The 14,829-nt window shown below is 46.2% G+C and overlaps 1 protein-coding gene across 1 annotated transcript in view; it reads right to left on the minus strand.

Moving 5' to 3' along the window:
- SLC2A4 (solute carrier family 2 member 4) overlaps positions 1–14,829 on the minus strand; it is a 183,343-nt gene that overhangs the window by 81,301 nt on the left and 87,213 nt on the right. The window contains exon 2 of the mRNA XM_085638949.1: positions 10,836–10,952. Coding sequence (XP_085495075.1) covers positions 10,836–10,952 — 117 coding nt within the window. The remainder of the gene's footprint in view (positions 1–10,835; positions 10,953–14,829) is intronic.

Consider the following 14,829-nt stretch of genomic DNA (forward strand, 5'->3'; position numbering starts at 1 on the left):
GCCTGCCAAAGCACCACTTAAGAACCAGGCCTGCCAAAGCACCACTTAAGAGCCCGAACTGCCAAAGCACCTTTTAAAAAACGGAACAGCCAAAGCACCACCTAAGAACCAGATCTGCCAAAACACCACTTACGAACCAGACCTGCCAAAACACCACCTACGAACCAGACCTGCCAAAGCACCACTTACAAACCAGACCTGCCAAAGCACCACCTAAGAACCAGACTGCCAAAGCACACCTAAGAACCAGACCTGGCAAAGCATCACTCAAGAAGCAGACTGCCAAAGCACCACCTAAGAACCAGACCTGCCAAAGCACCACTTATGAACCAGACCTGCCAAAACACCACCTACGAACCAGGCCTGCCAAAGCACCACCTACGAACCAGGCCTGCCAAAGCACCACTTAAGAGCCAGAACTGCCAAAGCACCTTTTAAAAAACGGAACAGCCAAACCACAACCTAAGAACCAGATCTGACATAGAACCACCTAAGAACCAGGCCTGCCAAAGCACCACTTACGAACCAGACCTTTCAAAGCACCACCCAAGAACCAGACCTCCCAAAGCAGCACCTAAGAACCAGACTTGCCAAAGCACCACCTAAGAACCACACCCACCAAAGCACCTCCTAAGAACCAGACTTTCCAAAGCACCACTTAAGAACCAGACCTGCCAAAGCCCCACATAAGAACCAGACTGCCAAAGACCCACTTAAGAACTAAAACTGCCAAAGCACCACCTAAGAACCAGACCTGCTAAAGCAAGACCTAAGAACCAGACCAGCCAAAGCCCCACCTAAGAACCGGACCTGCCAACTGGACCTGCCAAAGCACTACCTAAGAACCAGACCTGCCAAAGGACCACCTAAGAACCAGATCTGTCAAACCACCACTTAAAGAACCAGACCTGCCAAAGCACCACCTAAGAACCAGACCTACCCAAGCACGTCCTAAGAACCAGACCTGCCCAAACACCACTTAAGAACCAGACCTTTCAAAGCACCACCCAAGAACCAGACCTGCCAAAGCACCACCTAAGAACCACACCCACCAAAGCACCTCCTAAGAACCAGACTTTCCAAAGCACCACTTAAGAACCAGACCTGCCAAAGCCCCACATAAGAACCAGACTGCCAAAGACCCACTTAAGAACTAAAACTGCCAAAGCACCACCTAAGAACCAGACCTGCTAAAGCAAGACCTAAGAACCAGACCAGCCAAAGCCCCACCTAAGAACCGGACCTGCCAACTGGACCTGCCAAAGCACTACCTAAGAACCAGACCTGCCAAAGGACCACCTAAGAACCAGATCTGTCAAACCACCACTTAAAGAACCAGACCTGCCAAAGCAGCACCTAGGAACCAGACCAACCAAATACCCACTTAAGAATCAGACCTGCCAAAGCCCCACTTAAGAACCAGACATGCCACATACCCACTTAAGAACACGAACCGCCAAAGCACCACTTAAGAACCAGAAGCACCACCTAAGAATCAGACTGCCTAAGCACACCTAAGAAACAGACCTGTCAAAGCATCACTTAAGAATCAGACTGCCAAAGCACACCTAAGAACCAGACCAGCCAAAGCACCACCAAAGAACCAGACCTGCCAAAGCACCACTAAGAACCAGACCTGTCAAAGAACCACCTAAGAACCAGATCTGCCACAGAACTACCTAAGAACCAGACCTGCCAAAGCACCATCCAAGTACCAGACCTGCCAAAGCACACCCAAGAACCAGACTTGCCAAAGCACTACCTAAGAACCAGACTGCCAAAGCACACCTAAGAACCAGACCTGGCAAAGCATCACTCAAGAAGCAGACTGCCAAAGCACCACCTAAGAACCAGATCTGCCAAAACACCACTTACGAACCAGACCTGTCAAAACACCACCTACAAACCAGACCTGCCAAAGCACCACTTACGAACCAGACCTGCCAAAGCACCACCTAAGAACCAGACTGCTAAAGCACACCTAAGAACCAGACCTGGCAAAGCATCACTCAAGAAGCAGACTACCAAAGCACCACCTAAGAACCAGATCTGCCAAAACACCACTTATGAACCAGACCTGCCAAAGCACCACCTAAGAACCAGTCCTTCCAAAGCACCACTTACGAACCAGACCTGCCAAAACACCACCTACGAACCAGGCCTGCCAAAGCACCACCTACGAACCAGGCCTGCCACAGAACCACCTAAGAACCAGGCCTGCCAAAGCACCACTTACGAACCAGACCTTTCAAAGCACCACCCAAGAACCAGACCTCCCAAAGCACCACCTAAGAACCACACCCACCAAAGCACCTCCTAAGAACCAGACTTTCCAAAGCACCACTTAAGAACCAGACCTGCCCAAGTAGCACCCAAGAACCAGACCTATCAAAGCACCACTTAAGAACCAGACCTGCCAAAGCCCCACGTAAGAACCAGACTGCCAAAGACCCACTTAAGAACTAAAACTGCCAAAGCACCACATAAGAACCAGAACTGCTAAAGCAAGACTCAAGAACCAGACCAGCCAAAGCCCCACCTAAGAACCGGACATGCCAACTGGACCTGCCAAAGCACTACCTAAGAACCAGACCTGCCAAAGAACCACCTAAGAACCAGATCTGCCAAACCACCACTTAAAGAACCAGACCTGCCAAAGCAACACCTATGAACCAGACCAGCCAAATACCCACTTGAGAACCAGACCTGCCAAAGCCCCACTTAAGAACCAGACTTGCCACATACCCACTTAAGAACACGAACCGCCAAAGTACCACTTAAGAACCAGACCTGCCAAAGCACTACTTAAGAACCAGACCTGCCAAAGCACCACATAAGAACTGGACCTGCCAAAGCATCACATAAGAACCGGACCTGCCACATACCCACTTAAGAACCAGACCTGCCAAAGCACCACTTAAGAACCAGACCTGCCAAAGCAGCACCTAAGAACCAGACCAGCCAAATACCCACTTAAGAACCAGACCTGGCAAAGCACCACTTAAGAACCAGATCTTCCAAAGCACCATTTAAGCACCAGACCTTCCAAAGCACCATCCTAGTACCAGACCTGCCAAAGCACCACCTAAGAACCGGACTTGCCAAATCACCACTTAAGAACCAGACCTGCCTAAGGACCACCTAAGAACCAGACCTTCCAAAGCTCCACTTAAGAACCAGACCTGCCAAAGCAGCACCCAAGAACAAGACCAGCCAAATACCCACTTAAGAACGAGACCTGCCAAAGCACCACTTAGGAACCAGACCTGCCAATGCACTACTTAAGAACCAGACCTGCCACATACCCACTTAAGAACCAGACCTGCCAAATACCCACTTAAGAACCAGACCTGGCAAAGCATCACTTAAGAACCAGATCTGCCAAAGCACCACTTAAGCACGAGACCTTCCAAAGCACAATCCAAGTACCAGACCTGCAAAGGCACCACTTAAGAACCAGATCCTGCCAAAGCACCACCTAAGAAACAGACCTGCCAAAGCACCACCCAAGAACCAGACCTGCCAAAGCAGCACCTAAGAACCAGACCAGCCAAATGCCCACTTAAGAACCAGACCTGGCAAAGCACCACTTAAGAACCAGACCTGCCAAAGCAGCACCCAAGCACAAGACCAGCCAAATACCCACTTAAGCACGAGACCTTCCAAAGCACCATCCAAGTACCAGACCTGCAAAGGCACCACTTAAGAACCAGATCCTGCCAAAGCACCACCTAAGAAACAGACCTGCCAAAGCACCACCCAAGAACCAGACCTGCAAAAGCAGCATCTTAGAACCAGATCAGCCAAATACTCACTTAACAACAAGACGTGCCAAAGCAGCACTTAAGAACCAGACCTTCCATAGCACCATCCAAGTACCAGACCTGCCAAAGCACCACCTAAGAAGCAGACTTGCAAAAGCACCACTTAAGAACCAGACCTGCCAGAGCAGCACCTAAGAACCAGACCTATCAAAGCACCAATTAAAAAACAGACCTGCAAAAGCACCACTTAAGAACCAGACTGCCAAAGACCCACTTAAGAAATAAAAGTGCCAAAGCACCACCTAAGAGCCAGACCTGCTAAAGCAAGATCTAAGAACCAGACCAGCCAAAGCCCCACCTAAGAACCGGACCTGCCAAAGCACTAACTAAGAACCAGACCTGCCAAAGGACCACCTAAGAACCAGACCTGCCAAAGCACCACTTAAGAACCAGACCTGGCAAATCACCACTTAAGAACTAGACCTGCCAAAGCACCACCTATGAACCAGACCTGCCAAAACATCACTTAAGAACCAGGCCTGCCAAAGCCCCACTTAAGAACAAAAACTGCCAAAGCTCCACCCAAGGACCAGACCAGCCAAAGCCCCACCTAAGAACCGGACCTGCCAACCCGACCTACCAAAGCACCACCTAAGAACTGGACCTGCCACAGCACCACCTAACAACCAGACCTGCCAACATACCACTTAAGAACCGGACCTTTCAAAGCACCACTTAAGAACTAGACCTGCCAAAGGACCACCTAAGAACCAGACCTGCCAAAGCACCACTTAAGAACTAAACCTGCCAAAGCAGCATCTAAGAACCAGACTAGCCAAATACTCACTTAAGAATCAGACCTGGCAAAGCACCAGTTAAGAACCAGACCTGCCAAAGCACCACATAATAACTAAACCTGCCAAAGCAGCACCTAAGAACCAGACCTGCCAAATACCCACTTAAGCACCAGACCTGTCAAAGCACCACCTAAGAACCAGACCTACCAAGGCACCACCCACAAACCAGATCTGTAAAAGAAGCATCTAAGAACCAGACCTACCAAAGCACCACTTAAGAACCAGACCTGCCAAAGCACCACTTTGGATTCAGACCTGCCAAAGCACCACTTAAGAACCAGACCTGTCACAGCACCACCTAAGAACCGAACGTGCCAAAGCACCACTTCAGAACCAGACCTGCCAAAGCACCACTTAGGATTCAGACCTGCCAAAGCACCACTTAAGACCCAGACCTCTAAAAGCACCACCCAAGAACCATACCTTTAAAAGCACCACCCAAGAACCATACCTTTAAAAGCAGCATCTAAGAACCAGACCTGCCAAAGCAACACGTCAGAACCAGACCTGCCAAAGCACACCTAGGAACCAGACCTGCAAAAGCATCACTTACGAACCAGACCTGCCAAAGCACCACCTAAGAACCGGACCTGCCAAAGCAGCACTGTATACCATGATAAATTAGCTCACGCACCAACATTAATTTAATATTAAAAGATATTGTTATCAATGACATACTTGAAAGAGCACATTACAGGCGTGGTGTGAAGATATCAACGCCCTCTTTCTACTGCAGTCAGGGAAGGACTGGCCTATAAGGCAACCAGGCAGCGCCCAAAGGGCTGGTCTGACAAATCAGTGTCTGGGCCAGTTCTTTTAGCAGTCGTGGGCCAGTTTTATGGCCAGATGAGCGCCTCTTACTGTCTGTTTCCCATCACTTTGTACACTATATGCTTTTCTAATGGGGCCACTTTTGTTTTGGAGCCGGTGCTTTTTTTGTCCCAGTCGGATCCTGCCTGTAATTGACGAATACTGCATTTCGTGAAACTGATGAGGATAGGCCGCAGCCCGCACTTTAAAGAAACTACAAATAGATGAAATCTCGGACTAAAACGTGATCTCGTTGTCTTGTTTCTGTAGCAAACGAATGAGAGCCAGGGATACACTTTGCTCTTTTGTAACGTAAATAAAACGCCCTTTGACGCAGCCCGTACAGTATTCGACGTGATCTGGGTCCAATGGCAAAGAACTGAAATCTCTGATAATACACGCGACATGGACCAGTCGCGACAACTAAGGCATGTGACGTGGTACTTGGTATATTCTACGTCATATTTTAGTTTCTGTATTTTTCAATCGGATCCTTCATGCAACCGCTACAGTTATTAATATGCTATATTGCATACTTCCACCTTCACTGTTCTCATTCATATTTGGATGATGACACACAGACGTTTCACTTTATAAAAAATGCACAGAGCTTGGAATTCTCCAATTCCATAGGTGGCGGCTTTCTATGCAGGTGACAGATGGGCAGCAAACGAACAGGAATGTGTGTAAATTGTGCGGTTTTCTATGAGTTTCCTAAACTTCTGCATATGACACGTGCGGCAGATGTCATCGTCTTACAGATATTATACCAAACGTCCTGTCATTATATGACTCAAAGGCTCTAAATACATAGGGTGACCAGATTCTCAAAACAAAAAACGGGGACAGGTCATAGACATAGAAGTAGGACTACGGTTTGCAGTAACCATCGACATAAAAGTAGGACTATTTGACAGCTGTCATAGACATAGAAAAAGGACTACAATTACAGCTCCCTCCACAAACCGAGATGAAGCATTACAGACAACAAATCCGCTGTCTTTTATTGGCAACCCTCTCCTTCACACAGCAGCATTAGTACTTTCTATTACATTTACACTTTTAAGGACTATAGCATATATTTGCCAAAAATCAATAAAACATCACAGGCGCTGCTCGCCTCTCCCACAGACGTTAACCCTGCTCCTTTAAGTCCTTTCCAGCTAAACAGTTTGCCGTGATCTGAAAGGTCAGTCAAAAGGTCAAGTCATAGCTTTGATATGGAGAACACAAAGCATGCATCAATTGGTTATGAATAAAACATGCAATGAGCAATGCATTAATCCCTGCACGGTATGCATAAGGGCTACTGAAAAGTTTGTATGACTATGAATACAAGCTACAGGATGAAGAAATATTGTTTTATCCAAAGTAGAAACTTTGGCTGGCACGATGACGTAGGTGGCGCTGCCTGTAAAATGTCTCTCTTCAAAGGATTTCCCTTCTTGCTACAGCGCTCACCTCAGTGACGACACATGCCGTAAACAGTGCAAAGAGAGCAGGCGCGCGCACGCTCAACCGGAACAATGAAAAACAGGGACATTTCTGTGTTTAACCTGGACACTGTTTGAAAACAGGGACATTTGAGTCACTTAGAGAAAAGTGTCGGGACACGGGGACACTTCCCCAAAAACGGGGACCGTCCTGGGAAAACGGGGACGTCTGGTCACCCTATAAATACAGGCTCATCAGTGAAGGAATCGTGTGTTGGCTGATGATTTTTCACTGAAATCACTGAAGAAAATGTATAGCATATGAAAACCAACATTGAATTCAGATAGGGTGTTTTGTTTTTTATAGATATTGGAGTGTGAATACTTACATTACATCCACAGAAGAACACTGTACTCTATCCCAGTGCACCCTCAAATATATTTAGTGCTTACTTTGTACTGGTGTTTGCCAGTGCTCGGCACCAACACTTACTTCTTAACACTGGCATTTTTTTTATGACAGTCCACCACATGGTGGCACTGTCTGCCTATTTTCAATAGGTAAAAGACACACAATTGATGGACGGAATACAGAACAAATCAAAACATTCACCCCCAGTCAAGAGATCTGGGTTAAATCCATCATTCTTTAGCCCACTCTGCCACCACAGTTCAGACCTGGCCATATGCAAATCAGTCTTGACCCTGTGCCTCATGGGGTGACAATTGCAAAAACAGCAATTAATGGACAGAATGCAGAACAATGTTGTACATTCACCCCAGTACAGAGATATGACCAGACGTGGGTCCTGGGCTCACTGTGCCACTGTGCCACTGGAGTCAAGCTAACCTGGCTGGGTGAAACCCCGAAACCGGTCCTAGGATGCTTGCTTCCGGTCCAGGGAGGACCTGGCCTGGCAGTTCGGGCTGGACTGTTCCCATGAGGTACAGGGTCAAGACTGATTTGCATATGGCCAGGTCTAAACTGGAATGGCATGGTGAGCAAAAAAACAATGGTTGTTTTTGCAATTGTCACCCCGAATGGGACGGGTATGCCCCGACGTGGGTCCCGTGCTATCCATTCCACTGGAATCAAGCTATCCTGGCTGAGGAGGGCTGAAAGCCCGAAACCGGTCCTAGGCTGCTTGTTTCCAGTCCAGGGAGGACCTGGCCTGACAGTTCCTGCTGGACTGTTCCCACTGGGCGCTGGGTCAAGACTGATTTGCATATGGCTGGGTCCAAACTGGTATGGCATGGTGAGCAACAAAACGATAGTTTTAAGCCCAGATCTCTGTACTGGGGTGAATGTACGACATTGTTCTGCATTCTGTCCATCAATTATTATTTTTGCAATTGTCACCCCGAGGGGGACGGGTATGCCCAGACGTGGGTCCTGTGCTCTCCATGCCACTGGAGTCAAGCTATCCTGGCTGATGAGGGCTGAAAGCACAAAACCGGTCCTAGGATGCTTGTTTCCAGTCCAGGGAGGACTTGGCCTGACAGTTCGGGCTGGACTATTCCCATTGGACGCAGGGTCAAGACTGATTTGCATATGGCTGGGCCCAAACTGGAATAGCATGGTGAGCAAAAAAACTATGGATTTGGGCCCAGATCTCTGTACTGGGGTGGATGTACGACATTGTTCTGCATTCTGTCCATCAATTGTTGTTTTTGTATTTTCAGTAGGGCACATCAGTTCAGCAATTCAAATTGCAGTGTCCAGTCCATTGGTACTGGTATTTTGCAGCGTTGGCAGTGGCAGTGGGTGGTGTTAGCTGCATTTGCATCCTTAGCGATACCTTGGGCCCTGACCCGTATTTTAGAAACTAAGCACTGCGTATACTGAAAAACTTAAACAAACGATGCATGCTTGAATACATACTGTAACACAAACTCAGGTATGCTCTAGAGTCTAGACCAACAGCAGAATTGCCAGTAATGGTTCTAACTCACCGCACCATAGATGGGTTGTACTGCGAGTATTTTCGTGTATATCATATCAACATCAGTTGATCCCTGGTGAAGGCCCCTGGAAGGGCCGAAATGCGTTGGCTGGGCTGACGTGTATTGATTAATGTCATAAAGAAGCATGGAGAATGAATGGATGGCATGATTTTCCATAAACAATGGTCTGTTGGACTATATTGATGGACTAAACGTGGATTACTTTGTGCTCATCACCGCAAGGACACATTAAATTGTAGTTATAGAGATCCCAGATGCAGTGACAGTTGTAGATATTTGGAGGGCTTCTCGTTTACTTGTGTGTGAGAAATATACCCTGGATAGATGTTACCATCCACAAAGCAGTAAACAGGTAGATCTACACAGTGGCCCCAGAACACGTGCACAGCACACACACCCCGCAGCGTGGCCACACATCAACCCCAGAGACAAATTAAGGAATGCATTTGGGAATGTAGTTTTTGCCTCAGAACCTAGTATTGCCGCCCACCAGAAAATACATGTCCCCACCCCCGCAAAAACAAGAAGTGAACACGCAGCACTGCACCCAAAAAAAGAGAGGACAAACAAGCAAAGTCTATAGAGATTATTTGACTGCACAATCAGCCCCTTGCAAAAGTGAGCAAACTTATCAGAAGTTACGGATGTATGACGTTACAACGCACACTTTTACAACGCATGCACTTACAACGCATTTTTTACAACGCATAATCCATTACAACGCATGACATTACAACGCATGACACTACAACGCATTTTTAAAAAATACCTTTACAACGCATTTCCATTACAACGCATACTACCTTTACAACGCATACCATTACAACGCATAATATTAAATTACATTTAAGGTAAGTATTAGATAGTATAGGGGTAAAAGTTACTTTTCTAACTCCAGGGGGTGCAACAGTAGGGTAAATGTTGGATAGTATAGGGGTAAAAATTACTATTCTAACTCCAGGGGGTGCAACAGTGGGGTAATTGTTGGATAGTATAGGGGTAAAAATTACTATTCTAACTCCAGGGGGTGCAACAGTAGGGTAAGTGTTGGATAGTATAGGGGTAAAAATTACTATTCTAACTCCAGGGGGTGCAACAGTAGGGTAAGTGTTGGATAGTATAGGGGTAAAAATTACTATTCTAACTCCAGGGGGTGCAACAGTAGGGTAAGTGTTGGATAGTATAGGGGTAAAAATTACTATTCTAACTCCAGGGGGTGCAACAGTAGGGTAAGTGTTGGATAGTATAGGGGTAAAAATTACTATTCTAACTCCAGGGGGTGCATCAGTAGGGTAAGTGTTGGATAGTATAGGGGTAAAAATTACTATTCTAACTCCAGGGGGTGCATCAGTAGGGTAAGTGTTGGATAGTATAGGGGTAAAAATTACTATTCTAACTCCAGGGGGTGCAACAGTAGGGTAAGTGTTGGATAGTGTAGTGTAATATTATGCGTTGTAATGGTATGCGTTGTAATGGTAGTATGCGTTGTAATGGAATGCGTTGTAAAGGTAGTTTTTAAAAATGCGTTGTAGTGTCATGCGTTGTAATATCATGCGTTGTAATGGATTATGCGTTGTAAAAAATGCGTTGTAAAGGTAGTGCGTTGTAAAAGTTGCGTTGTAAAGGTTGTTCCCCGAAGTTACAGTTCACAGAAAATAGAGGTAGCAAGAAAAATGCCCCACAAAAACAAGTATACCCCAGTGGCATTCTGTTCAAACGAGCAATGACGCACAAAAATCTCCTCCTGAAAAGAAAGACCGTGTGCTCGGTCTCACATCCTTCCCGGCCCCAGCCCTCCTGACCAAGCAGTGCCCACAGATGCAGAGGTGCATATGGGCCCTGTCCACATCAGTCTGGAAATGCGCGTTCGGTCCTGTGATGTGACTCATAAACAGGCTGACCCCAAACTATATCCAACCCTCTAAAACTACAAAACATCCGTCCAGCCAATCCGAAAAGCATAGTAGATTCACAACAACCTCAAGTGTTGTGCACCAGAGTCTTACCTTTTGGGGGGCGTTGATGACACCGATGTTGTACCCAAACTGCAGGGACCCCAAGACTGCTGTGAAGACAGCCAGCACCAGGCGGCCCGTCACCCTCTTCTGCTTCACCTGCTCCTGCTGCAAAACAGAAACCACACACCGCCAACATGGTTACTACAGTGGCCGGGTGTGCATGCCCCATGCCAGACACGACTATCCCCATTCTCTGCAGTGACCTGCCTGTCTTCCCGCACAGACCTACCCTCACGCCACTCACCTGTCCCTGTTCCCACTTGTGGCATTTGCGTCACTACGTGGAATGAAACTGCTCGTAAAGGTTGTAATCTTAAATGAAATGCGCAGGTTTGCAACCACGCATGCGCGGCACTCCATGCGCCCTGACTTGCCCACGTGCACCACCCTCTGTTTTCGCTGCTCTCTCCTCCTCTCTCAGGTATAAACCACCTCTTTCCCAACCTAAATTCCTGAGACTAGGGATATTTTGGTCCAAAGTTTCGGGGGCTGTTTCTCTGTTACTGCTGATGTTAGATATTACCTTTGACTGATGCTACTGGTTGTGCCTCGTCCCTGCGAGGCACGGAGACCAGGTTCCTACTCAGCTGACACCAAAATCTGGTCGAGCAACGCTGTGCGCTGTAAATCCCCCTTTCAACGCACAGGACCTGTCGGACCCACCAAACCAACCCTTTGTGACCGTCACCTAGACAAACATTGGTTCCACAAGACGTCTACAGGAACCCTACATGAGCCGCTCCCCGGCCCGGTACCACAAAGTAATCCACAAAGAAGTGAGAAAGGGAAGTGAGGTGCGAAGAATGCACCTCCTGTCCAAGCACCCGCTGTCGCCCTGCTCTGCCTCTGAGATCCACGTCCACGCGACTCTTTCATTGTGGCAGTGACCAGGCTGTAGCGCCTTCTTCTTGCCGACAGACTAGGCTACATCTTACAAAAGTATTCAACAAGTTTATCAGTACGGGGCGCAATAACGTGTGAGTCCATCAGACAGACAACAAGCAAACAGCCATCTTTGAGACAAACATGGAGCTCCTTGACAGGGTACTTACCTGACCATGTCTTCTCCTGGTCAGACAGAGAACAAGAATGAAAGAGGTCTGATCTCGCAGTCAAGGCCTGGAAAGACCTCCCCCTCCACCTGCGGCAAATCCCCACACTGCTCCAGTTCAGGACGGACCCCAAGACCTGGCTCTTCGGATGACCCTAGCACTCAATGAAGCCACCCCCCTCCCCCCAGCGCCTTGAGACCCTTGCGGGTGAGTAGCGGTGCTTTACCTACCCTGATTGATTGATTGATCTCTGGGAGTTATTGGTTTCCTTCAAGGGCGGAACTCCCTACAGAGACCTCACTTATCGTGGGTCGCCTCTCAAGGGCACCCTAAACACAGCCCCAGAGCCTTCCAGCCAACTCTCACACTATTATTTGGATGTCATGGATAGGGGTATGACGAGGCATCATACAGCGCTATAAGACCGGTTTTTAAAATGCATTGCAAAGAAACTGTTGGATATCAAATGTATTATAATGTTTTTCTTTTATTGTACTTTTCTGGTCTATTTATTTAGATGGAATAAAGTTTACTCTGACTCTCTGACTCTGATTCTCACACTTTCAATACCAAGTTTTTAAAAATGTTTATTATGGAAAACATGGGGCTCCAAAACCAGGTACAAACTTGACTATGTCTTCTCCTGGTCACCCAGACATCCTATCCCTCTTAAAGGCTGAACCGGCCAAGGCCGGTCTACACGGATATAATGCACTCAACCGATCAGTTTCAACAATCTGGTATATTCTCTTGGACCCCTCGAAAGAGAGACAAGTATAACATCTACATTTTCCCTTTAGATTTGTTTTAATCTGAGTCATACCATCTCACCTCTGCCTCCTTGTACTGATTTGGGCACGGCGACTCCACCTCCCAGCTCTTCCTTTTCCCTTGCCCTCTTGGAAACTGTGCCTGCTGTTGCAGAACTTCGAGGGGACCTAGATGGCTGGAACTGCTCCCACTTGTACCCAGGACAAAGACGTGGACTCTTAGGGCCAGTTGACTGACCTCCTGTGTGGCTACAGGAACACAACAAGCTACAAGAGGCCTTTTTCCTGAAGTGCCCAGCTGACCATTAGCAACTGGAACTCTGCCTGACACACTGAGAATCTCTATGTGCCACGCTCTTAGGTCCTGGGGACCTTAGAAATATACTCCTGTGGTTGTTTGGGCACCAGTAGAAAGTTTGGAAACTTTTGAAAACTTTTCCTCCAGAGCTTCAGCAGGACTCGCAAGAAAGAATTGTCTGACTGGCAGCTCCACAGGGCCAGATTGGACTTCAGCTTTGACCCGCTTAGCAATCCCCACACCTCTGAAAAAAAAAGGAAGTCCCATTCTGTATTGGGACCAGCCTGCTTCAGCTATCTGTCCGTCGGTTCCACAGTGGCGGCTACAATATCAACGGCGACCCTTGCGGGGAGACTTTGTCTTCTCAAAAAAAATGTGAGAGTTCTGGGTCTTATAAGAAATTTCAGTGTTTTTCTTCAAGAAAGTGACAAAGTGGTATATCTGACCCAGGTCTATCATGGTCGGCCTGAAATTGCCCCTTGGTCCCTGTGTACCGCGACCATTAAATTACATTGGTGTTTTTTCCACTTAAATCTTTAAAAAATCATATACCTGATTTCCCTTATTGGATTTTAGACATTTTGGTATTATTTTGCTTATTAAGGATTTCTTTATTTTTTATAAACGAGTGGGATTTTATTGTTTAACTTTCTTCTTTTACTGTTTTGGCTTTAAATTATTTACATATTTTCTTTAAGTTAAGCCTATCTGCTCTGTGTCATAGCTACCAGGGGTTGAGCTCAGGTTTAAAATATTAAAACCTTTGACTGGACTTAACAGGCTAGCGACTTTATTACTTTTGGTGGACTACCATCAGCCCCAAATAATAATTGACTTTCTTACACATAGTATATATATATATCAGGCCTCCTGCCTTTGTTGCAACTTTTGATAGTAAACAAATCAGACCTATGGCACCAGGAATATATTTCCCTAGTGAACCATACAAGCCTGTAGCTGTTATAGTTGGCTTGTCACCATAACCAACTCAGGCCTCCTGTACTTAGCTTAAGCTTGTCCTCAAGGCAACGATCTTGTCATAAAATGACAAAAGTATACAATAATAAAAAAAGTATAAAATGATAAATAAATAAAATAATTAAAAACAATAAAAAAAAAAAAAGATAAATCAGTATAAAAAGCTATACAATGATAAAATGACCTGGTCATAAAATGTCAAAAGTATACAAAATTACAATTGGCAAAGCAAACTCTATTTCTCCCAAAAGGAGCCAGCAAGGATTCTCACTGTGCAAATCATCTATACCCAGGGTTCGTCAACACCAAAACCCTTGCCAGTGTGAGATTCCATTTAACAAAATACCTATCTGTAGGCCATAATACAAAGCGATAACATTGACTGTAACATATGCTCTTCATAATAGATATGCCGCTGCCTTTATTATAATGTTTCAGGCCCATAATCTTTAAGTTTGGGCGGTCACCATAAGTACCTCAGACCTACTGCGTTAGGCATAATCTTTCTTTCCAACAAGGCAGCCATCAGGTTTACCATGATAAAATGACACATTTGTATAAAATTACAATTGTCAAAAAAATACAAAATACCTTCTAAGAGAACCTACAAAGGATTTTTCTGGTGCACATCTACCCACAGGGCCTCCTAATACGTTAATCTGTGTGATTTCAGATAACAAAATACCTGCCTACAGGCTTCAGCGCAGTATAATAACAACACATTTTTTACAAGTCAGGCCTATTGGTTTTGCCATAATATTTCATAATAAAGAGATCTAACCTATAGAATTGAGTATAACTTTTCCCAGTGAACTGCTAAGGCCTATTGCCTTTACTATTGGGTTGACACCATAACCAATAAAGGCCTATTCAAATGCACATAA

The sequence above is a fragment of the Triturus cristatus genome, chromosome 12 (genome assembly GCF_964204655.1).
Source record: "Triturus cristatus chromosome 12, aTriCri1.1, whole genome shotgun sequence".
Classification (NCBI taxonomy): Eukaryota; Metazoa; Chordata; class Amphibia; order Caudata; family Salamandridae; genus Triturus; species Triturus cristatus.